A 24,238-nucleotide genomic window follows, 5' to 3' on the forward strand; every position below is an offset into this window, starting at 1 on the left:
TGGCTATATATATCCTCACCTCTATGCCACAGAGAAGTCTAAGGCCCCTGACTCTTGTTTTTATATTACTTTCAGGCCTCCTCTTCTTACTCCCACCTTCCATTTTTATCCTTCTTTGGCATTTTTGACTCTGCAATCTAGAGCCTATGCTTTGCTCACCTTTGCTATCTTTCTATTCCATGGTCAAATTAGTTTATAACCACAGATTAGTGAGAACCTTGCTATTTTTCTTAGTCCTTACTTCATATAACATAAACTCCTTCAGTTCTTTCCAAATTGCAGTAAATTGCATGATTTCATAATTCCTGTGGTTGATAGTATTTCATTGTGTATATATTACCACAACCTCATTTTTCATTTTACTATAATTGGACACCTGGTTTGTTTACATATCCTTGCTGTTGTACTAAGTGTTGCAAAGAACATGAGTGTGTCTGTATCTTTTTGAATGAGTGTATCTGTGACGTGGTGAGAGATATTAAATACTGGGTCATACTAAAAAGTGTCAACTTTTTGCAAGTTGCTTTTATTTACATCAACTTTTAATAGATCACTAATGTTTAAGACAGTAAGTAGGCAGAAATTGTTTTACAAAAAGGGGAAAAGCCGAAAATGCCACTTTCTATAGAGAAACCACCAGTTTTATTCAGAGCAAAAAAATAAAGGGGGGCGGCAAATCTTTGATCATGAGAAAGAACTCAAATATAGATATGGAATCTAAGCAAACTACACATGCAATGAGGACAATAGTCTGCTAATACAACTGATTTGCTACTGTGTTTGTCTACAGTTTGTCTAATATTAACAATTATAAACAGAGCAGTGCAACTAGTATTTTGAACAATCCTTACAGTGTTACAGTGTCAGGCAGAGCATTTCACTTCTCTTCACACCACTGGTTCTCTTTGCGTACCTGGGCTTCCTCTTCTTCAGTAAAGTCATTTTTGATATTGAAGGTCTTACGAATCTCCTCAGGTGTTTTCCCCTTGATCATATTGGCAACAGTCTTGCATGTAACATCAAGCAAACCTTTGATGTCTAAGTAGTTTGCAGCCAGAATCAGTTCAAAAAGTGTTCCTTGGTCCACTTTCAAGAATTCTTGGTCCCAAACAGGGATATCATCTGTTCGCTTTTCTTTGTTCTCATCATCCTCAGGAGGAGGGGGGTCATCCTTGTGGTGGGTGCACCACTGAATAACCTTTTTTAATATTGCTGCATTAACATTTGGGAGAGGAACTGGGTCATCGTCTCCTTCATCATCCATTCCCAAATCTTCCATCAGAACTCTGCAACTTAATAGAAGGCATGATGTTCCTTCCGTCGGGAAGAGATGGCGGGCCACGGGCAGGGTAGTACCTTCGAGAAATTTCCATGCTGTTTTCCAAAGCGGCTAAACCAAACAACAATCTCTCTTGCAGTGCATGAATGTTTCCTTTTTACCCCTTCTCCACCAACAGAGTGTATTCCTATCCTTTCTGATGATATGCATTCTCAGTGCTATAAGTATCTCACTGTCATCGTCATCTTAGTTTAGATTTTTCCTGATAACAAGTGTCAATAATAATTCTTCAGATGTCTAATGACCATCTATCTATCTGTCTTCTTCAGATAAGTGTCTCTTCGTTGTTTTCCCTATTTTATTGGATTCATTGAAGTTGATTGTTGTGACCAGACAAAATTTCTGACACGTGGAACTAATAATTGGAGGAAAGGGTGGATAATACGTAGAAACAATTAAAATAAACAATTTTAAAAAATTAATTAAATACCAGACAAAAATATACTAGTATTTATTGGTTTTTTTTTGAACCACACCAACATTGCAGAGGGCTTACGATGGCTCTGTGCTAGGGATTACTCCTGGAGGTTCTGGGGAACCCTGTGATTACAATAAGTATAAAGTTCCATGGCTTGGATGATCAGAGTTACTGCATGTTTACTTCTACTAAACTACACCAGGTCTTCCACTTCTTCTGTCACTTCTAGTCTGCATCTTCTTTCCTCCTCTCCCCCTTATATGTGAAATCTTTTAAAAATGAAGCTCAAGGTCTGGGGGCCTGTGGTAAAACTTGCCTTGCAGTGGTGAGTCCTGTGTTTAATTCCGGCCATGACAACACAAAGAATAAAATTCAAAAATTAGAAAGAACAAATCAGTAGTTTCAAGAAGTAGAAATTTAAGGGGTTGTGTAAAATAGATGAAGGAAGTCAAATATGCAAATTTCTATTGATGAAATAAATAACTCTTGAGAGATAAAGTACAGTATGGTGACTATAGTTAATAATACTGTTGTGTACATTTAAAAGTTTCTAGGGGTAATTCTCAAAATTCTATATATATACATGGATATTAGATTTTTGAAATGATCACTTCTCAATATATGTATTTACTATGTCACACACCAAAAAAATATAATGCTACATGTGAACTTGATACTGTTTAAAACAGTGTATAAGGGGCAAGAGAACAAGTACAGCAGATAGAGCACATGCTTCAAACACAGCTAACTCCAGGTTCAATCTCTGGAATCCCATATGGTTTCTTGAGAATCACCAAAAATAATTTCTGAGTGCTGAGCAAGAGGTAACCCCTGAGCATTGCTGGGTATGACTCAACCCTTCCACCCCAAAAATAGCTTATCAATATTTTCTTATCTAAAGTTGTAATAGACCAGAAACCCTACTACACTGCCTTGCAAGCTGGAGTATGGAGTAAAGGATAAAAGTTGTGCTGGGTTACTCCATCTCTTTTTGTAAGCACTTCAAACAAATGGCAGTTCTAATCCTCCATAGAGAAGTGAGTCTGAGAACACTGTGAGAGTTCCTCTTAGGAAGGCATAAGGGAAGATTTGTGGTCCTCTTAATGTGTAGATTCACTCATAGAAGAATTAGTAGGAGTGAAGTCACTGATGCTGGAAGTACGGAGGTATAGTAGGTATGGTCTTGTTTCTCAAATTGTGTCTGGTGTATTTGGGAGAGAGGCGTAGAACAATCTGACCACGTTAGAGGAGATACACTGAGCTACCGATATTAGTGCAACAGAGGTAGACATTCTATAGGAGACCAAGGTGAATTATGAGTACTACTACTGGAGAAGAGGGGTAAGAGAGACAAGAACAATAGAAAATCTTGTAGGGACAGTGATTAAACTGATCATTAAGTGTGGGTAGAATTTTTTTATTGTTGCTGTTGTTTTTGAGGGCTACATCCCATGGTGCTCAGGGCTTACTCCTAACTCTGAACTCAGGGCTCATTCCTTGTGGGGTGGCCTTATGAATGCTGGAGATGGAACTTTGGTTAATTGCATACAAGACAAACATTTTACCTGCAGTATTATCTCTCTGCTCCCAAAGATATGGGCCATACCTGGAGGTGTTCAGGATTTAGTCATGGCTGTGACTTAGGGGCTCTGGTAAACTTGCAGAGTGCAGGCTGAACCCAGGTATAGTCACATTTAAGGCAAGCACTCTCTGTGCTACACTATTTCTCTTACCCCTGAGTTCTTATGAAGCAGAGAAGGGCATCTAATCAACTGGAAGTTAATGGACTCTCTTTACTTGCTTGTGTTCTGGGCTCTTTCTTCTGTATTTTCCTGTTTTTCTGTTTTCCTTGGAGGCTCCTCATGTCATTTCACTGTGGTTCTGTGCACTGTAACTGCTGCATAGAACCACATACTGTGCCCTCTGTTCTTCCTTTGTTCTCTAAAAAATTAGCCAACACTCAGGATTCTTCATGTTGCTGTCAGTATGACTTGTATGGGAGGGAGATTAAAATCATTAGGGGTACAAGTCCATGATTAGAAAGGTTTTATTAGTGGTTGGAGATCTGAATTGTAAAAAATCAGAATTTGTCACTGAAGAATGTAATAGATTCAGTTCAGTGGCAGAAGAGTTTTCATTATAAGTCGTGACTGTCACACAGAATGACACTGTCACAAAATTCATACTTTCCTCCACTTTCAGAGAAACAAGTAGGAGATGGTGTCTCTTTAGATGTTGGAGGAGGAGTGGGAGAAAAAAGTTCCTTCTCTGGAGCATGTATGATAAGCTTTTATCTGATACCTTTTGCCAAAATAGTGGGATTCCCACTTAAACCAAGGTTTGTCAATAAAACAATAGATTGAAGAAAGTTCTGTTTTCAAAAACTCATCAAAGAGCCACCTGTTGAATAAGTATTTTTCTTGCCTTAAAATCATTTCTATATAACAAATAGGCCAGGGCGAGGATGTGGATGTGCCATGCCAGTATTTCTGGTCCTTTCAGCATTTGAGCCCTAGTTCACAAGCATGTCTTTTTAAGAACAGCCGTTGATGGACAAGACTGGCAACAGCGTTTTTATCTGAAAGCTGAAAAGGTTTATTGATAAGCTATTGCTGACCATGGGAGACCATTTGGATTAGTTTTGTGTCTCTTGTCACAGCTCCTCAGCAACTCTGCAAGGTCCCCTCTTTGAGTGCAACTTGGGGAGCTTGGTATGCAGAGCACCTACAGGAGTGCAGTGTGCTTTGTCACTCAGCCCAGGGCCTTTGTTCAGTGATTTTCCTGCAGACGTAGGCAGTGTGCAACAGCAGCAGCAGCAGCAGCAGCAGGCTGATGCCTTATTAGCTACTCTAGTTTGGGCTACTGAAGTTGTTTTCTTTCCTTTTCTCCCCCCACCCAACCAAATTATACCCTCTAAAATTTGAGGATTTTGATGGTTGATTTCTTCTCTTCACTAGACTTAATTTTTGTCTCCCAGTTTTTTCCCCGGCTCCCCCCACGATCTGACACTAAAATATGCCTATGATCTGAAGGTAGATATGGCATAAAGTAAAGAAGCAATTACCATTTATTTTTATGATGAACCATTTGGAACACTCCCAGAATCTTGTTCCCCAATCCCTCAAATCTTACAAAGTAAACCAGAACCTTAAGTGACATGCTTATAAGGTAGAATGAGAAACTATACAATTGATCTACAACTTTATGTCATTCCCCCAAGGAAGGAATTTGGATGTGCTTCTACCAGTATTTTTGGTGCATGCTGCTTTATAAACATCTACTTGCAAAACAAATAAAGAAGCTAGTTGTCCTTCTTTGCCTATTTTCATAAAAGCAGACATTCTCTTCAGATTTCTGTTGGCTGGAGAAAAACAGGTCTCAATGGAAGGGAAAGTGGCATAGCTTCTTTCAAAAAAGGAACCCCCATTCTGTTTAGTCCTATGAAGGTGTTCTCAGAAGAGAGAATCACTTGAATTTGTGGCCTGAGTCCAGACAATCATTTTCTCTCATATGAGCAGGCCTCATCCAATCCATTGAAATATTAAAATATTGAATAAAAACAAAAGGGCAGGAGAGAGAATTCTCTCTCTCTCTTTCTCTCTCTCTCTCTCTCTCTCTCTTTCTTTCTCTCTCTCTCTCTCTCATCTTTGCCTGACTCAGGACTCATTTAAGTGTTTATCACTCTACTCCCAAGAGCAGATTTGTACCTTTGATGCTACTGGTTCTCAGGTCCTCATTGGAGGTTGCCACTTGGCAAACTGGAAATTCTCAGCCTTCACAATAATGTGAGCCAGTTTCTTCTATGTATGCATATTTGCATGTATGCATGTGTATGTGTGTGTAGAAGAGACCAATGGTGTGACAAAGCATATATATGACAAAGCATGATATAGGATATAATAATTATGAGCTAAATGATTCATTGATCATATACTCTGTGTGTATTTCTTCTAATTTATACAAACTTATAACACAGATATCACTATTTCCTTACATCTTCACTCCAGATGTCAAATAGCTTCCAGTTATTTAACTGTGCAGTAGTGTTCCTGGCAGAGCCAATTGTCTCAGAAGCCTGTCCTCTTTCTATTACACTACTCTAGTGGATGTGGAGGACAAATAAAGAGTTAGATTTCATTCATGCATCAAGTTGTTTAGGGAAAGTGAAAAAGGAGGTAAAGGCAAAGGTAAAATAGATCTCAATTTTATAGATTTATTCAGAACCCTCCTTTCTTCTCTCCTTCCTTCCTCCATCTTCCCTCCCTCCTTCCTTCCTTCTTTTCAAATAAAATAATATAAAAATAAAATCTTATAATATAATATATTTATTTAAGCACCAGATTACAAACATGTTTGAAGTTGGGTTTGTTATAAAAAGAAAAAGAACATCCCCCTTCACCAGTGCAACCTTCCCACTACCAATGCCCCCCCCCCACAACACCTGTATGCTATTTCTTTCATTTGATACCATTTTTATGATAGTTGTTAGTGTAGTTATTTCTCTAACTGAACTCACAACACTTTGTGATAAACTTCATATTGTGGGCTAGTCCTACCAACTCTCATAAAATAAAATTCTACTAGGGAATGAAGGGTATCTTTGAGGATGCTAAAATAAATAACAATAGAGCTAGTGAGAGTAGGTGGGTCATGCACTAACTTGTATGAAAATAACCTTGGATTTTATTCTTCTGTCCCCAACAGTGATTCCTGAGCCAAGGGGTAAAACCCAGGAATAAATCCTGAGCACCATTGTTTTCAAACAAAAACAGTAACAAATAAAAGGAACATAATAGTAATGTACATAGGTATCATACAAAAATTTAACCTACGGTAATAAAGTTTTTTTCTTTTTACGGAATAAAGTAACCAAGTATATACTGTAGATTTAGTTTTGAGGATTGATATTAATAACAAAATGTAGATAACAGCACAATGCATGTGAAAATTTTAGGTTATAGAACCTTATGAAAATTACAGCCATTCTTATGATGTTAAAATATGCTTCCACATCGATTGTACTAATGCAATTCTGTCTGGATTTTTAAAGGCAGTTTAAAATTCTATTTGAGAAAAAACCTCAGTACATCAAAAGTAAGTCATGCTGTGCATAGATTTCTTTTCTAAGCTTGATGCATATATAGTAGACTGATAATTGAAACTTCTCAGAATCACAGAAGGGTGATTCTGACATTTATATGAAACATAAAAAACTATCAACAGTATACTTTGGTATGTTTTACCGAGGTTGTTTTGAATGTAATATTACCATAAAAATCTACTTGTTTAGAGGTGTCTTTTTTTATTATTAATAGACTCTCCTAATTGAGACAACTTGTGTGGCCAGCTCCCACATGGAAATGTTGGACTTAGTGAAAGCACAGAAGAAGTTTACAGCCTGACAAACAATTTTATCTTCCTGAAAGTTCTAGTTGCTAACGCCTCATTGATGCCATACCTCTTCCAAAGATACTGGACTTTGATGAACATATAGAAAGAGATATTTGGTACATTTTTATCATAGAAGTTAGTAGTTTTTCAATGTGTTTAAACTCATTTTATAAAATATCAAACAACAATTTTGGTACATATTATGCTGACCTCTACTGACCTTCCAAGAGTGATTGAGCTCACTCTAAAAAGGTCCTAGTGATGTCTCAGTCCAAATACTGCCATACCTAGAGTTTTGGTTAGATTGGAGTCTCGACAGAGATGCATAGATAAGTGATAAAGCAGGACCATTGCTGAAGTGACAATTGTGGGTGATGGGTGCAGGTGGAGTGACTTTGACAGGACAGGGACTTGGTCCACCTCTCCTCTTGATATTGTCAGCTTTGAGCTGTATGGATTATGCACCCATACTTTTTCACAGCTTGTTTTACAGCTCTTTTGAGAATAGATTGGGTCTACGGAGTTGGCTGAATGCAGTCATGGAGATTCAAGACGTTGCTTTAAATGCTTGCCATGAGCTGATTAATCTACTCCTGACATAAAATTCAAATCAATTACTTTAACATAAACACATATATATTTAAAAATTTTTTTTTTGGTTTTTGGGTCACACCCGGTAGCACTCAGGAGTTACTCCTGGCTCTCTGCTCAGAAATCGCTCCTGGCAGGCTCAGTGGACCATATAGGATGCCAGGATTCAAACCACTGACCTTCATGCAAGACAAACGCCTTACCTCCATGCTATCTCTCTGGCCCCAACATAAATACAGATTAATGCTATAATATTTATTTGCTTAGTACCCTTTGTTCTTATTTGCTTTAAATGAATGCCTTTTATATGTTAAATATATTAATTTTAAAATTTCTTTACTTTTAGAAATTTATCCCATATAAGTGCTAAACTTGGATGCAGAAGATATCCAATATGGTCATTCTGACATCATTGATAATATAAAACAATTGAAAAATTCAAAAATGCTCCACATCACTAATCATCAGGGAGATGCAAATCAAAACAACTATGAGGTACCACCTCACACCCCAGAGATTGGCACACATCACAAAGAATGAGAACAAGCAGCATTGGCAGGGATGTGGAGAGAAAGGAACTCTTATCCACTGCTGGTGGGAATGCCATCTAGTTCAACCTTTATGGAAAGCGATATGGAGATTTCTCCAAAAACTGGAAATCGAGCCCCATATGACTCAGCTATACCACTTCTAGGAATATACCCTAGGAACACAAAAATACAATACAAAAATCCCTTCCTTACACCTATATTCATTCACTATTTACCATAGCAAGACTCTGGAAACAGCCAAGATACCCTTCAACAGATAAATGGCTAAAGAAACTGTGGTACATATACAAATGGAATATTATGCAGCTTTTAGGAGAGATGAAGTCATGAAATTTTCCTATACATGGATGTACACGGAGTCTATTACGCTTAGTGAAATAAGTCAGAGAGAGAAAGATGAAGAATGTCTCACTCATCTATGGGTTTTAAGAAAAATGAAAGACATTCTTGCAATAACAACTTTCAGACATGAAAGGAAAAGAGCTGGAAGTAACAGCTCACTTCATGAGGCTCACCACAAACAGGGATGAGTTACTTAGAGAAATAACTACGTTTTGAACTATCCTAATAATGAAAATGTACGAGGGAAATAGAAAGCCTGTCTAGAGTACAGGCGGGGGTTGGGTGTGGAGGAGGGAGATTTGGGACATTGGTGACGGGAATGTTGCACTGGTGATGGGTGGTGTTCTTTACATGACTGAAACCCAAACACAATCATGTATGTAATAAAGTTGTTTAAATAAAAAATATAATAAACATATAAAAAAGATTGAGAAATTCCTGGCTATATCAGACTAGACTAATATATGAATACATGAGTTGGAAAGTTTGAAGGACATTTAAAAATTTAAGAAAATTAAAAAAAACTTAAGAAAATTATTGGCATTTGATGTAAAATTTAGAGTAATACCATATTTAATAGCTATGCAAATTATAAAAATATCAAAAATTAAATTTGCTTTAAAATTATTGGAGGGGAATATATAAGAATAAAAGTGTCTTTTTGGCAGTTTGGATGTTCTTTTATATCATTATTTTATTTATTCATACCACACCATTTTATTGTTCACCTGAAATGATAAGAACTTTATTATATATATTCATTGGAAATCAAAGATAAGACGGCTCTTTTGGGGGCCAGAGTGATAGATAGCACAGTGGTAGGTCGTTTGCCTTGTACACAGCTGGCCTAGGATGGACCTGGGTTCAATCCCCGACATTCCATATGGTCCCTCAAACCAGGAGTGATTTCTGAGCACAGAGCCAGGAGTAACCCCTGAGCATCACCGGATATGGCCCAAAAAGGAAATAAAAAGATAGCTCTTGTTGTCATTGTGCTTTCAAGCTAATTAAAATATTTAAAAATCACAAATCTATATTAAGTTACAATTATTATTATTGCTAATAATTGATGGAAGCATACTGGGGTTTAGTTTACAGAATAACTGGCAAGCACTTAATGACCTAACATGTGGGTAGATTAAAGAAGTACATGGGGAGAAAGATTGAGGGGTAGAAAGTTGGGGGCAAGCCTTTGCAAGGGGACACTTCAGAATCCTTGTAGTAGGGTAAAACATGAAGCGATGTTTGAAGAAGTAAAGGAGAATGAATGTGTTAAGTGAGTCCTTTATTTAACCCTTTATATCTGGTACAATAGAGGCATGGGCTTGTGCTGGAAACCTGTATCTGAACAGTCTTCAGTGTTATCTGGGGAAATGTTCAGTTACAGCTTCCTGGTCTCAGTTGTGACTTTGAGCTTGAGTAGACCTGAGCAACACCTAAAAGCTTAGTGTCAAGTGCCTGGAAAAGTAGCTTTGACTCAAAGCAGAGTCATCCTGGGCAGTCACTAAGGGGTTTCAAGGTCACAAGTGCTCTGCATGGTGAGCTCACTCTGGAATACAGATCTATGTGGTGGGTGAGGAATCTATCTCAGGATGGGTTTTTGAAGAAGCCATAATCTCAGTTCCAGCATAAAGTAGGGGGCTGGCGAGATAAAGTCTGACTGGCTGTGACCTGGGAAGGGAATAGAGCAGGTGAATGGTCCTCTGTGAAAATGATTAACTTTGTGAGAAATTTAGGGTGTTTGATTTCTGAAGGGATGGATGTCTATATTGGTAGTCAGAGGTGGACCTGAAGAGGCAAGGACTGTTGGTTTGCTGAAAAGAAATACTCTTAACAATAGTCTCTCTATCCCCAGCTACTTCAGTTTTTGTTAGGAGTGGGTATAGATCTCAAGGATTTATTCTCAGAGGCAAATCTATTGCTACAATGAATATTACATTATGCAACATGGCACCCACCAATGCTGCTGTTAGAGAGACGTTGTCAAGATGGGGCCCCTACCAGAAACTCCCATTAATACGCTATAGCTTCTACTTTTAACTACCCAGTTAAGTGTTATAAAATTAGGGTGCTGGATATTCAGTGCATCCTCAAGTCCTGTATCTTAGAATGTTCCTCCTGATTTCATTTTTTCCTTGGTAGAATTTTTTATTGGTAAGGCAAGTTTTAAAAATAATATTTTTGGGTGGGTGGGGTTATTTTAAGTAATCTTCAGGGCAATGTTCAGTTGTTCATTCAAGGCAATAGTTGGCTAAATAGCTAGATTGTTTAATACTTGAGAAACCTGACTGCTTTTTAGGCAGTGACTCTAGAGGTCACAAGTTTAATCCCATAATGCTTGAGGGCTTCCATGATTATAATTCAAGGCATTCAATGAGCATTTGTGCTGGACATAGAATTCAGATCCTTGTGTATACAAGGTATGAGCCTCTGGCCAACTAATTTGTTTTCCTAGTCTGGTAAGGAAAGTTTTGTCGTTCGACTTTTTGTCCAGATGTATGTGTTTGTGAAAAGTGTTAAAACCAAGTTCTCTGGCTCTATTCAGCCATGTTGTCTCCCATTACTCAATTTTTAAATTACTAAACAAATGGAAATAAAAAGTTTAAATAAAAAAGGAATAAATCATGAATAAAAAGCTTGACTAGGTTAAAAAGGTTAAGAATCAAACTAACCATTGATAATTTCAGTTGCTGAGGTCATTTGAGATTTTTATTTTTCTCACATCTGATGATGTTCAGGGGTTACTCCTAGCTCTACTCTTAAAAATTACTCCAGGTGGTGTTTGGGAGATCATTTTAGTTCCTGGGAATAGAACCAGGGTCAGCTGTATGCAAGACAAGTGCCCTACTCACTGTACAACCACTTTGACCCCATTTGAGTTATTTATCCCATTCACCAGAACATCCTTCTCCTCGAAATTTCCTTTTACCTGGTTATTTTGTAAGTTCACAAAGAGGGAACTATTTTTTCAGTCTAGTTCACATAGGTCACACCTGGAAGATAAGAGACATATTTTTCCTTTGTCAGTAAATTTAGGAAAGTACAAATGAAGTACAAATTATTGCTTTCAAAATAATTTTAAGGCAACTAGTCAAATGGAAAGTATTTTATTAGTGCTGTCACTCCACTTGTTTTTTTTTTGTTTGTTTTTGTTTTTGGTTTTTAGTTTTGGGTCACACCCAGCAGGGCTCAGGGACTCATGGCTCTATGCTCAGAAATCATTCCTGGCAGACTCGGGGGACTCTATGGGATGCCAGGATTTGAACCACTGTCCTTCTACAGGCAAGGCAAATGCCCTACCTCCATGCTATCTCTCAGGCTCCTATACTAGGTTCATAGATTCAAACGGAATTTCTCCTCCTCATTTAATTTTATTTTGAAATACTGCACATTATATATGGACAGAATTTTTATAATAGCCTTATATAATCATTATGATTACAAATATGTTTGTAGTTAGGTTTCAGTTATAGAAAAGAACACCCCCCTTCACCAGTGCAACTTTTCCACCACTAATGCCTCCTCCCCCCTCCTCCCCCCACCCCCTTCCTGTCTTCCACACAGGCATTCTATTTCTCTCACTCACTACCATTATCATGGTAGTTGTCAGTGTAGTCATTTCTCTGACTGAACTCACTACTCATTGTGGTAAGCCTGTTTTCCCTACCTTCATCTCTATTGTTTCAGTATTATTATAATAGCATCTTTTATTTTTTTAAATCCCACAGATTAATGACACTATTCTGTGTCTATCTCTCTCCCTCTGACTTATTTCACTCAGCATAATAGTTTTCATGTTCATCCCTGTCTAGGAAAATTTCATGGCTTCATTTTTCCTGATGGCTGCATAGTATTCCATTGTGTATATGTGTGAGGTAAATAGAGGTCTTTATACTTGTTCTCATTTGTATCTGTTCTTTTTCTTCTCCCCCTGAAGGGAGGGGTACAGTTTGGAGCTGAATAAATGGGAGGCAGGAAAGCAGAGAGAGAGAGAGAGAGAGAGAGAGAGAGAGAGAGAGAGAGAGAGAGAGAGAGAGAGAGAGAGAGAGAGAGAGATCTTTTTTCCTGCAGGCTTGGGGCTTCTTTGAGAGGAGCAACTGGCTTGTTGATGAACTGTTTGTGTGTGAGTTTCTTGCCTCTTATTACCCTCATATCTATGTGGATTATTTACTGCAGACTAATACAACTGGAACAGTTTCTCCTGTACTTACTGGAGAGGGGATATGGGATTTCCCTTTCTTTTCTAGGAACAGTGGAATAACCAAACCCAAATTCAACATCAAGGGAAACAACCACTTCATATATGTACCACAGTTTTTTTAGCCACTCATCTGTTGCTGGGCATATGAGTTGTTTCCAGATTCTGACTATTGTAAATAGCACTGCAATGAATATAGGTGTGCAGAAGGCATTTTTGTATTGTGTTTTTGTGTTCTTAGGGTGTATCTAGTGGTATAGCTGAATCATATGGTAACTCAATTTTCATTTTTTTGAGGGATCTCCATATTGTTTTCCATAAAGATGGCATTTTTACCAGCAGTAAATGAGAGTTCCTTTCTGTCCATATCGCCACGAGCACTGATTGTCTTTGTGATGTGTGCCAGTCTCTGTGGTGTGAGACACTACCTCATTGTTGTTTTGATTTGCATCTGCCTGATGATTAGTGATGTGGAACCTTTCTTTCCTGTGTCTTTCGGCCATTTGTATTTATTCTTTGAGGAATTGTCTATTCATTTCTACTCCCCATTTTTAATGGGGTTAGATGTTTTTTCTTGTTAAGTTCTTGTACAGAATTTTTGACATGTGGGGCCGGAGAGATAGCATGGAGGTAAGGCATTTGCCTTTCATGCAGAAGGTCATCGGTTCGAATCCCGGTGTCCCATATGGTGCCCTGTGCCTGCCAGGAGCAATTTCTGAGCATGGAGCCAGGAGTAACCCCTGAGCATTGCCAGGTGTGACCCAAAAACCACACACACACAAAAATAAAATAAAAAAAATTTGACATGTCTCTGGTGTTTAGTTCCTTAAGTAGATATCATACTAGATTTATATTGTTTATGTGAATAGAGATAATCAATTATCTGAAATTTACCCTACTTTTGTTCTTTTTTTCCACATCTGTCTATGCTCAGGGTTAACTTCTCTATCTATAGTAAAGAATCACTTCTGCTAGTGCTTAGGGAGGCCATCTGGGCTACTGGGGATTGAACTAAGGTCAGGAATATGCAAGTATGCTTTGGCATTGTACTATCTCTCTGTATCTCTCTGGTCTCAACTAATCTCATCCATCAATAGCTCTAGTATTTGGGAATCGTGTGTATGTGGGAAGATTACAAATATCCAGTTCCCAGGGAAAGTAAATTTATATTTGACTTAACCTAATTAGGTAATTCCATTTTCTCAGATATAATAACTTTAAGATTTACCTAATCATTTTTAAATACATTTTTAAATTAAATCACAATGAGATGCAGTTACAAAGTTTTTTATGATTGCATTTCAGTCATGTTAGGCACCCATCCCTTTACCAGTGCACATTTCTTATCACCAATGCCTCTAGTTTCTCTTTTGCCCTCATCAGGCCTACCTCTATGGCAGCAGACATGTTTCTTCTCTCTCTCTCTCTGTCTCTCTCTCTCTCTCTCTCTCTTTCTCTCTCTCTGTCTCTCTCTCTATCTATCTCTCTCTCTTTCTCCCCCTCCCTCCTTCTCTCTCTTTCTCTCACTCTTCCTTTTTTTTCTTTTAGATACTATAAAATATTATCTGATCTTGTCCAATCAGAACTTTTTTTGATTAGAGTTTTTTTTTTTTATTAAGAATGAATGGGTCCTCTTGTCTGGGGCACCAAAAAGATATTACAGTGAAGAAGGCACTTACTTGTACCAACCTGATTTTGATTGATGACACTACATACAGCCCCATGAACACCATCAAAAGTGATTCCTGAGCATAGAGCCATGTGTAAACTTTGTGCAAAACTAGCTGTACCCCAATTCCTCACCCCTAAATACCCTCCAAAGCTAAACACAAGCAAACAAAAAGATGTATGCAGGGAAGTAGACTTGAAATTGCTGTATCATTAAAAAAAAATGTTATAGTCACCCTTAGGGCTTAAAGATAGAACAAAGAAATTTGGAACATTTTAGAGAGCTCCTTCTACTCTTAATGCAATCACAGTGTATCTTGCCTGAAGTCTGATAGGGCTTTGAGTCATGAGAATATAGTATTTCCCTTTATCTATTCTGTCATTTGACATAGTCTCTTTCTAATGCTTGCAGCTGATTTTATAATCTTCTGATCCCTCTTGCTGTCCTCACTACTGACATTTTCTCTTGTTCATAGGACATTTATTTTCTAGCTAGTTAGTACTTCATGTGTTACTTAGTTTTTGCCCCACTAAGCCTACAAACTATATATTTTTTATTTTCTGGATATCCACTCAAATAATATTTGTTGCTTTAAAAGAAAACATTTTTTTTCAAAATTATACTTAATATAAAAAGATATATGATCCTTGTTAAGATTTTTAAGAGGCAGGGTTTCAAATATTTTTAACTAAGTAGTGCTTGATGTCTGCACAAGTTTTCTTATTAAGTAACAAAATGTGAAGCAAGAATTGAAATGTTTATTAATGGTGCTGTTCTTTGGTGTTATTAAAACAATTACATTTCCATTCAGTTTCTTCTTCTGTGTAAAGCAAACTGATAACCACTGAAACTGAGCAATCTGGTGTGAATAAAAGGTATGTTTGAATGAGAGTGCTGTTTTCATGGTGACAAGTACAATCATATTGTGATGTAGTTTACCAGATTCTAACAAATAATTACAGCTATTTAAAAATAGTCAACAAAGTTAATTCGTCAGTTTATGTTGATACAAAATTTACATTCAATAATATGGTTTCTGGTTATTGAATTAAAAATAAACATGCAAATTGTATAAACAAGTAGAATTTATAACTAATATAAATTTGAGAACACATTTGAGGAGTATCTAGCTGGTAGATACTAATTGGGTAAAATTGGAAAAATATCCATTATGTTCCAATATTCAGGGTGAAGAAATCAGCTGAGTCATAGTTTTCAGTGATCAATTTTGAATGAGACCATACACTGTGGGATATTTTATATTAATAACAAAGATTTATTTGAACATTTTAAAAGAAAAAATGTGATAGGTTTTTGGCATTTTATTGGAAAATATTTAGTGGATACTGGAGTGATAGTAAAGTGGGTAGGGCATTTGCCATGTGCATGGCTGACCTGGGTTCAATACCTGACCTCCAATATGATCCCCACAAACACTTCCGGGAGTAATTCCTGAGAGCTGAGCCAGGGGTGACCCCTGAACATCACTGGGCATAGTTCAAAATAAAAAACAAAAGCAAAAACAAAAGATTTAGTGATATGCCTACACTGATGATTCATCTGTCTATTAGACTGGGCTTTACATGAGTTAGTTTGAAATGAGATTGATGTGACATGACTCATTTGAAGGGGGCAAAATATTATTATAAGATTTCTTATTCATTTTCCTTTCTTTCTTATTCATTTTCTTACTGTTTTCCTGTGTAACTCTGTAAGTCAGAATTAATTCAACTTAATTCTAATCTAACACATCCTTTTTTTTTTTTTTTTTGTAAAGTGGTTTTTAATTTGGCACTGTAACTCACCAAGTGGGATACGTCTATATTTGTGGATCAAGAGACATCTATAGTCCATCCATTCATCTTCCTTTTCTTTTTAGTATCTTAACTTATGACCTTTTCTTTCTTATCCAGGCCATTGTTATGATTTCCGAACTGACCTCATTTTCAGCTTTTCTCTCTGTGGTTTCCATGACCAAACTGAATTCTCAAAACTTCAGACTGTTCACATGTTTTATTTGTTCAAAATGTTAGGTGCTTCTTCAGAAACAAAGTCAAATCTTTGAAAAGTGAATTATTAGGTTTTGCTTTTATGTTAAATAACTTTTTCCTGGTATTTCCTACCCTCAGCCTTGAGGAAAGCCTTGAATGCTCTTTAAATCTAATTCACCAGGGTAACTCTAATACCTTGTTTGTCCTGTTTCTTCTGCTTATTATAGCAATTTCAACCGTTAATGATCATACACTATATACAAAAATATCATTTAAAAAATAACATGAATTTTCAAGATGGTAAATGTTTGTTTTAGGGTTGTAATGTTTCTACATGACGTCCACTACTAAAGTATTAATGTTCCTCTACAGTAATACACACAACCTTATATTTCACTTGTTCCTACTGAAAAGGGAAATCAGCCCCCCCCCCACCAACCTTGGCGGGTGTCCTGCCCCTTAAGGAAGTCGTCACTACCTTGGCTCCACCCTTAAGGAAGTCGTCACTGCCTCGGCCCCACCTCTACCCCTACCTCACGAATCATTGGTGTTATCGTAGCGGAAGTCCAGCCCTCAAGGACTCTTCTTCCCCTCCCACTTCCCATCCTATATAAGGGGGTGACGCGGAACCCACGAGGTCTTTGGTCCCCTTTCTATTCTGGGGGAACTTTGACCCTGGCCATTCGACTGGTCAGTATTAAAGCACTTTTCAAAGCATCTGCTGGAACTCATAAGCCTCTTCATTTCTCTGCGCCGGGTAACTAAATTAGGACTTCCGGATCTTTCAGTTTGGCGAGCCACCAGGAGTCCTCATTCCGCCTGGCATGGAATTATGAACAGGTGTCTGGTGAGTTCTGATGTGTATGTGTGTGTGTGAGAGCGCGCGCTTTGCTTCGTGTCTGTCTTAGTCTGAGATTATGTTGTATTCTGTGACCAGCGGAAAGCTGACTTTGTGGTGGCTTGGCTAATGTTATGAGCTCTTTGCTCGATGTGGAAACCGAGTAGAAGCAGACTTTGTTTCATAGGGGGGTTAGAGTCCCCCCGGAGGGGGGTCAGAGTCCCCCCGGGTGACTAAGGAATCTTCCACCTGATGCGTTTCCAGGTGTGTGTGGTTCCCCATCTGATGCGTATACCAGGTGGGCAAGAGGTTGACGAACTTTGGCTGCTTAGGTCACGACCCTGGTGGTACCCCAGGGGTTCAGTAAGAGCGGCGGGAAGACGTTCCCGCTGCTGCTAGGAGGTTGTCTGCCTGTGATTTGTGGAGCTCAAAAACTTGGTTGTTATTAGCATAGCCGTCTGTCTAGGAATCTGTGAATTTTACAGTTGTGTCTCTGGATGTTCATTTGACTCCCCTCTGACTGCCTCCTTTGCCTGTCCGCCTTCCTGGCAATTCTACAAGTTTGATGAGACAAATTCAATCCACCCCACTTACTCTGACACTAGAACTTTGGGAAAAGATTACTTGAACGCATTCGTTTGGGTTGTTTTCCGTGTGGCGCCACTGTTTGTCTGTTTGTTTGTTTTTGTCTGTGTGTTCTATGTTTTTTTCTTTGGTCTAACCACGGGACGCGCCCCCTCTCGCGGGCCGACCCCTGGGGAAAGGGGCCGAGCCCGCGTCTCCCTCGCCCGTCAGTCGTCCCAGCCCGGGATCGGGAGGCCCAGCGGGACGCGCGACCCCCGCCGCCCGTGGCGCTGCGAAAGGGCGCCCAAAACCCGCCTAACCCGCTCCCCACCCAACCAGGAAGCGGGCGCATCCAAGGGCCACGCTAGGAACATGGCGGAGGGTGTTGGAGATTGCAAATCCCAGATTTCTCAAATGGCCATCAGGGACAAATTTTCCCTGGAGAATTTCTGAACTTTGCAATCCCCAATTATCCTGCCATGTGTTCAGGCCAAAAAAGAGCAACTGGCCGCTTTTTTTTCTAGCTGAAGAAAAAAAAAAAAATAAGTGCTTTTAAACTCCAGCCTGAAGGAATTCACTAAGCCCCAGGGCAAACCATTGTCCTCCCAGCCTCACCCTCACCTGGCTGAGGAATGTAGATCATTTACATATCAAAAAAAAATCTAGCTAATGGTTTGGAAGGCAGAAAAATAATAAGAGGATGTTGCAAATTACTGTTGTTATTTTTGTTTGTTTGTTTTTCGGTGCACGTGGAGTTTTTTTTTTGCAACAGAACCACTGCAAAAGAATGTGTGGCGAAGCTTAAAAAAAAAAAAAAGGGAAGGAAAAGAGAAGGAGCCAAATGGTAGGGCGTTTGCCTTGCATGTAAAAAGGAAAGTGGTGTAAAAATTAATAATGTGTAATAAAAAAAATCTGTATAATCAATCTAAATAATTATTAATATGTCTCTAGGTTAAAAAAAAGTGTAAGTGTTTTTAAGCATGTTCTACCAAAAGTAGTAAGTATTCATTCTTTCTGGTTTTCAACATTAATTTGTGTAACGTAAATTGCTGGTGTTTTCTGTTTAGAAAACTAAGTGAATTTCTATATTTAGAATTAAGCATAATTAAAATATTATTTTGCAATTTTTCATTATATGTTACCAAGAACTAATATTTGTATCACAGAAGGTTTTATAAAATTGGTCATGGTTTTAAAAAATGTATAAAATATTTTGTTGTAAAAAAAGATTCTAAAATTATCTAAGTAATTTAATATTTGCTTTTTCTCTTCTCCCAGAACCTTTTAGTACCATTTATGTCATGGCATCATGTTGCTTTGCACAAGATACAAGCAGATGGCTTTTCTCTCTGCATGAGGAGTAGTCCCCATGCAAACAGAAAATAAAAAAAATTAGTGAGGGGACCCCAAAAACCTCTTTTAGAGGAATAATTGGAGTTAAGGTGGTGTGGCAAGCAGGCATCCTCAAGCATTTGGCTGAAAAGACCGGCGAGAGACTGGAATAAATGGCCTGAGTGAGGAAATTGAAGATTTTCCTAGAAGATCATCACAGCCTGTGGGCCCTGCTCTCACCCTCAAGCTCAAAAGAGAATTCGCGGTCAGTCTCTTCCAAACCTGGAGAGGAGTGGAACAGACAAATCACCTCTAAAAATTCCTGCAGAGGGTGAGATGCCCAGCCAGAAGATCCTCATGCTGAACCGACCATCTCATCAGCCAAACCTGAGTGACTGACATGAAAAACCCTGCTGTGTCTACAACCTATCCTCAGAAAAGTTCTGTAAGTAATGGGGGTGCCCCAGATGGAGATTTCTCCAACAGTGCTGTATATGTGCAAAGGAAAAAGCCAAGTTATTCAAATACCTGGTAAGGTACAAGGAAAAGGTGGAGAGAAAAACCATTTTTGGTAGCTAATTAAAATTCTAGTGGGCCTAACTTAAACCCACTTCTTTGAAGTAACTTATGTAAAAATGCTCTTACTAGTTGTATTAAACCAGATCATAAATTGTAAATGCAAATGTTAGTCTAACTGAAGTAACTCAAAACTGTGTTTATTCATGATGCTATAATGCTTTGTTTTCTGTTGATTAATTTGTGCTATCATTACAGACAATAAGAACAGCTGTGCCATTCAAGTTGTGCTATTTACTGCTCCAAGGCCTGAGTGGGTTAAGTAATATTCCCCTGTATAATTAATCTAATCCTTTTCAGGTGTTAAAACTGCAAAAGTGAACCAGTTAACTGCTCCTTTAGGGAAATATGAAATTTCACCCTATCTAGAGATTGAAACTGCAGTCCCCTGTCAGCCTGAAGTAGCTACAGAAAATTGATCTTCGACCACGTTCCCTCTAATAACTTCTAGGGTAATGAAATCTCTAAAGCAAAATGGTCATCAGAAAAAGCTATAAGGAAAATAAGGAGAAAATAAAGGCCGCAGGAATTAATAAGCCAAGTTAACTACTAAGAATAACATTATGCCTATCTATCCCAGAGGTTAGAGCAGGTAGCAAAAATTATGCTTCTCTTGGTAATGTTAAAAGTAAAACAGTCATTAATAAAAATAAAATTTCTTCATCTCTGTCTGACCCAGTGCAGGAAAGGCAACTGGAGTTTAGGGCTCTCTACCCCAACAGCTGTTTAAGTTGCAGAAATGAAGAAAAGAAAGCAGAAACCTCCTTATTTTCGTTGTGGAATTCACAGCCTATAAGAAGAAAACCCTGAAGGCCCAGCTCAGTCGGCTCATAGGACCAGAATAAAAGTCCTAGTCTTCCTTCAGCAGCAATCATATGGTGCCCCGCCCAGTGCAAATGTTTTCTGAGTCTTATAATGTTTTTCTCTCCCCCCTTCCACTCTCCTAGCAGCTCGGCCGGCCACCATCGATGCCCCCTACAAAGCTAAGTCTGAAAGGGACCCAAACAGGCATATGAGCCCCAGAAGCCGAGAGACCAGGTCCTAGTAAAACGGTACCGCTCGCAAACACTAGAGCCTATGTGGAAAGAACTGCTGTCAAGGTGAACTGCATGCTTCCTGGGTTCACGCCTTCCATCTAAAACCTGAAAAGTGGAGCACACTAAGGATCCTCTCAAGATACGGGTCCGGCGGGCACACTTCAGCCCTAATGCACTCACTGACTCTGAAAATGCTCTCCCTGGCACTTGCTAAGGAAGGGCTCGAACTGCTTACTTCCGGTCCTCTACTTCCCATGTGTGTGTTTGGGGGGCCAGAATGGGTGTGTAAAGCAAAACCTCAGCCTTTGCCTCCCTCTTGGGGGTGGGGGGGAAATTGGCCTCTGGCTGTCCCTGTCTGACTAGGTAATCTAACCTTTGCTTCTTCTAGCTGTACTTATGTCAAAAGGTAGTCCCGTTTAGCTTTGAATCTTCTGTTTGCTATTCATAACAGCACCAAATCTGTAAACCTGGGTCAGGTAGGAGGTACTCAGTGCTCAGAAGTCCTGCCTGCTCCCTCTAGCCCAGGGTATTTACCTCCGGAACGGGTATAAATGTGTGGTAAAAATTTGGCTTATACATCCCAGCATTAGTGCTCCCCAACATTGACATCATCCCAGAAACAGAGCCCATCCCTCTGCCTAGCATACATTTCTTAGGCACTCCTAGGTTTGAGCACTCTACTGGTAGGGCTCAGAAGTTGCAGGTAAATTGGTAACTGGGAAAGCAGGGCTAGCAAAACTAGCGGGGCTAAACAAAAATAACAAACTCTCACAAAAGTTAATTTCAAATGTGTGGGACAAAATCAAGCACCATCAAGAGTAGCTGGCCAAAATAAGGGGCTACTGAATGGTCCCTTATGGTCTTTATAGAGTGAAAATCACATTGGCTTCTAGGATTAGAAGCCTCAAGTACAAGAAGTGGGGATTGAAAAGGGAAATCAGCTCCCCCCCCCCACCAACCTTGGCGGGTGTCCTGCCCCTTAAGGAAGTCGTCACTACCTTGGCTCCACCCTTAAGGAAGTCGTCACTGCCTCGGCCCCACCTCTACCCCTACCTCACGAATCATTGGTGTTATCGTAGCGGAAGTCCAGCCCTCAAGGACTCTTCTTCCCCTCCCACTTCCCATCCTATATAAGGGGGTGACGCGGAACCCACAAGGTCTTTGGTCTCCTTTCTATTCTGGGGGAACTTTGACCCTGGCCATTCGACTGGTCAGTATTAAAGCACTTTTCAAAGCATCTGCTGGAACTCATAAGCCTCTTCATTTCTCTGCGCCGGGTAACTAAATTAGGACTTCCGGACCTTTCACTACTTCACAAGTTATCTAATAACTCCTCTCTCAACATGTTTTATTTTGGGGCCACACCTGGACGTTCACGGATTGCTCTTCACTTTGTGTTCAGGGATCAATCCTGGTGGGTTTGGGTACAATGTGGATATATGTGTTTGAATTTAGGTCAGCTGTATGCAAGTACTACCTTATTTCTCTGGTTCTTCCCCTTAATCTTTGAGCACTGAATCAAATGAAGTCTTCCCAATTTTACCTTAGAGATTTCTTTCTCCATGGTAGAGAGATACTTCTTAAGTATGTTTCAGAAGCACTTTACAAATACCCAAGTTTAGCAATTTTCAGTGAGAAGATTCAGGATTTGTTTTGAGCATTTTCTTTGCATGATGTATTATCAACCTCTGTCTCTCTCTGACTCAATGTAGACAAATACATAGTAGCATGCAATACTTTTTGGTGAAATGACTATGCTACTGACATCAGGAGCAAATCTTGAGTGTCTAGAGCTGTTTGTGGACTTAAGTAAACTTCCCTAATTCTCATTCTCTGAATGATATGGAATATACTGAGATAATGATGTTATCTTGACTTTCCTTCATAATCTATGTGTGTACAAATGCTTATAAAGAATTTGTGCTGGATGACTTATCTACCTAGATATCTATTTGTTCATTTGGGGGAGACTTTCCAAACAGTGCTCAGAAAGTCTGGGAATTCCACTGGTAATTCTCAGCCAAAGCTGTGCTGTTCAGAGACTGCAGTGATATGGATTACCCAGGTTATCCCTGGCAATGTTGGGGGCCTCCAAACCACAGAGTCATTATTTGGGGCCTTTAAAGCAAGGCATACACCCTAACTTCTATACAATCTCTTAGCCTCACAAACTTCTTAATTTCATAAAAAAATTTTGCATGTAGGTCATGAAGATATAGGCTAAACTAACGCTTTGCACTTAGGAGGCAATGCGTGGTCCTCAAAGAATTTGTAGGAGCAACCCCCAAGAACAGAACCAGGAGTAGCTCTTAAGTACCACTGGTTTTAGACTGAAAGCTATATAAAATTGCACCTCCCTCCCTAAACAAAATGTGTGTCAGTGATATACGCACCCTTATATTTTGTTATTTTCTAATTAATGCGAACAAATAAGTAAAGGCTTTTACTTGAGCTGTTAGAAAAGTTAGAATATTCAGAGCACAGTTATAAATAATTTGTGCTTTTCGAATAATGTGGGATGGGGAAAAAGTCTGATAGTATGAAAATATAAATCCCAAACAGCTTCAAGCATGATATTATAGAGATGTAATTGGTAAAATTTATTACAGGTCAGATGATATGCGTTTCAAAAAGAAAATCTGGAGTAAGGGTGCTCTACTTTAAAGACAGTCTTTGCCTCTTTCTGTGCGACCTTGAACATGTTTCAAAATCTCTATGCATCTTGATTTTGCAACATGGTGTGGTTTAAGGATTGGATGAGATAATTCTTATAAAGTACTCAGCACACTGCCTGGGAATTAGAAAACCTTCAAGTTTGTTGTTATTTTAATTATTCTTTCTCAATAGTGAGGTATCATTAACGGGATATTTTATGTTGTTGCACAGGTTTTAGTTCTGTTTCTGTGTCCAGAAATCACTCATGGTGGGGCTCATTGTGAATAGATGGGGTGCCAGGGATCAAACCCAGGCCTGCCTAGATCAAGGTAAGCATCCTACACAGTGTACCGTTGCTCTACCCCAAATATTTAATTATAATTATTAGTTTTACAACACCTGCCTTTTCTGTGCTTGAAGCTTGTTTCCAGAAGTGCTCAGATAATTGAATGTAGGTGATTTAATTTAATAGAATCCACTGGCAAATCTTGCACTCAGCTCATGAACCATTTCTCTGGCCCACAATTTTTTATTAGTAGAGAACTATTTCATTAGCATTATTCATGATAAACTAATCAGTGTCCATTAATGTATATTTTGTGTTTTGGGTGAATAAATATCTACCTCTACACTTTATCTAATGGGAAACTTGTATAAAAGATCATTATCAATGAATGAAAACAATAACAAAGAAGGATCAATGAATACTTATCAACTCAGTAAATCCTCAATGACTTTAGAAATAT

At 38.7% G+C, this 24,238-nt stretch overlaps 1 protein-coding gene across 1 annotated transcript; it reads right to left on the reverse strand.

Annotated features, from left to right (window-relative positions):
• Positions 1-510: 510 nt before the first annotated feature.
• Positions 511-1,279, reverse strand: LOC126001977 (S-phase kinase-associated protein 1-like). The gene has a single exon (XM_049769172.1). It carries the CDS (start codon positions 1,277-1,279, stop codon positions 878-880), a length of 402 nt encoding a protein of 133 aa, XP_049625129.1. The 3' UTR covers positions 511-877.
• Between the last annotated feature and the right edge of the window lie 22,959 nt (positions 1,280-24,238).

The sequence above is a fragment of the Suncus etruscus genome, chromosome 2 (assembly GCF_024139225.1).
Source record: "Suncus etruscus isolate mSunEtr1 chromosome 2, mSunEtr1.pri.cur, whole genome shotgun sequence".
NCBI lineage: Eukaryota > Metazoa > Chordata > Mammalia > Eulipotyphla > Soricidae > Suncus > Suncus etruscus.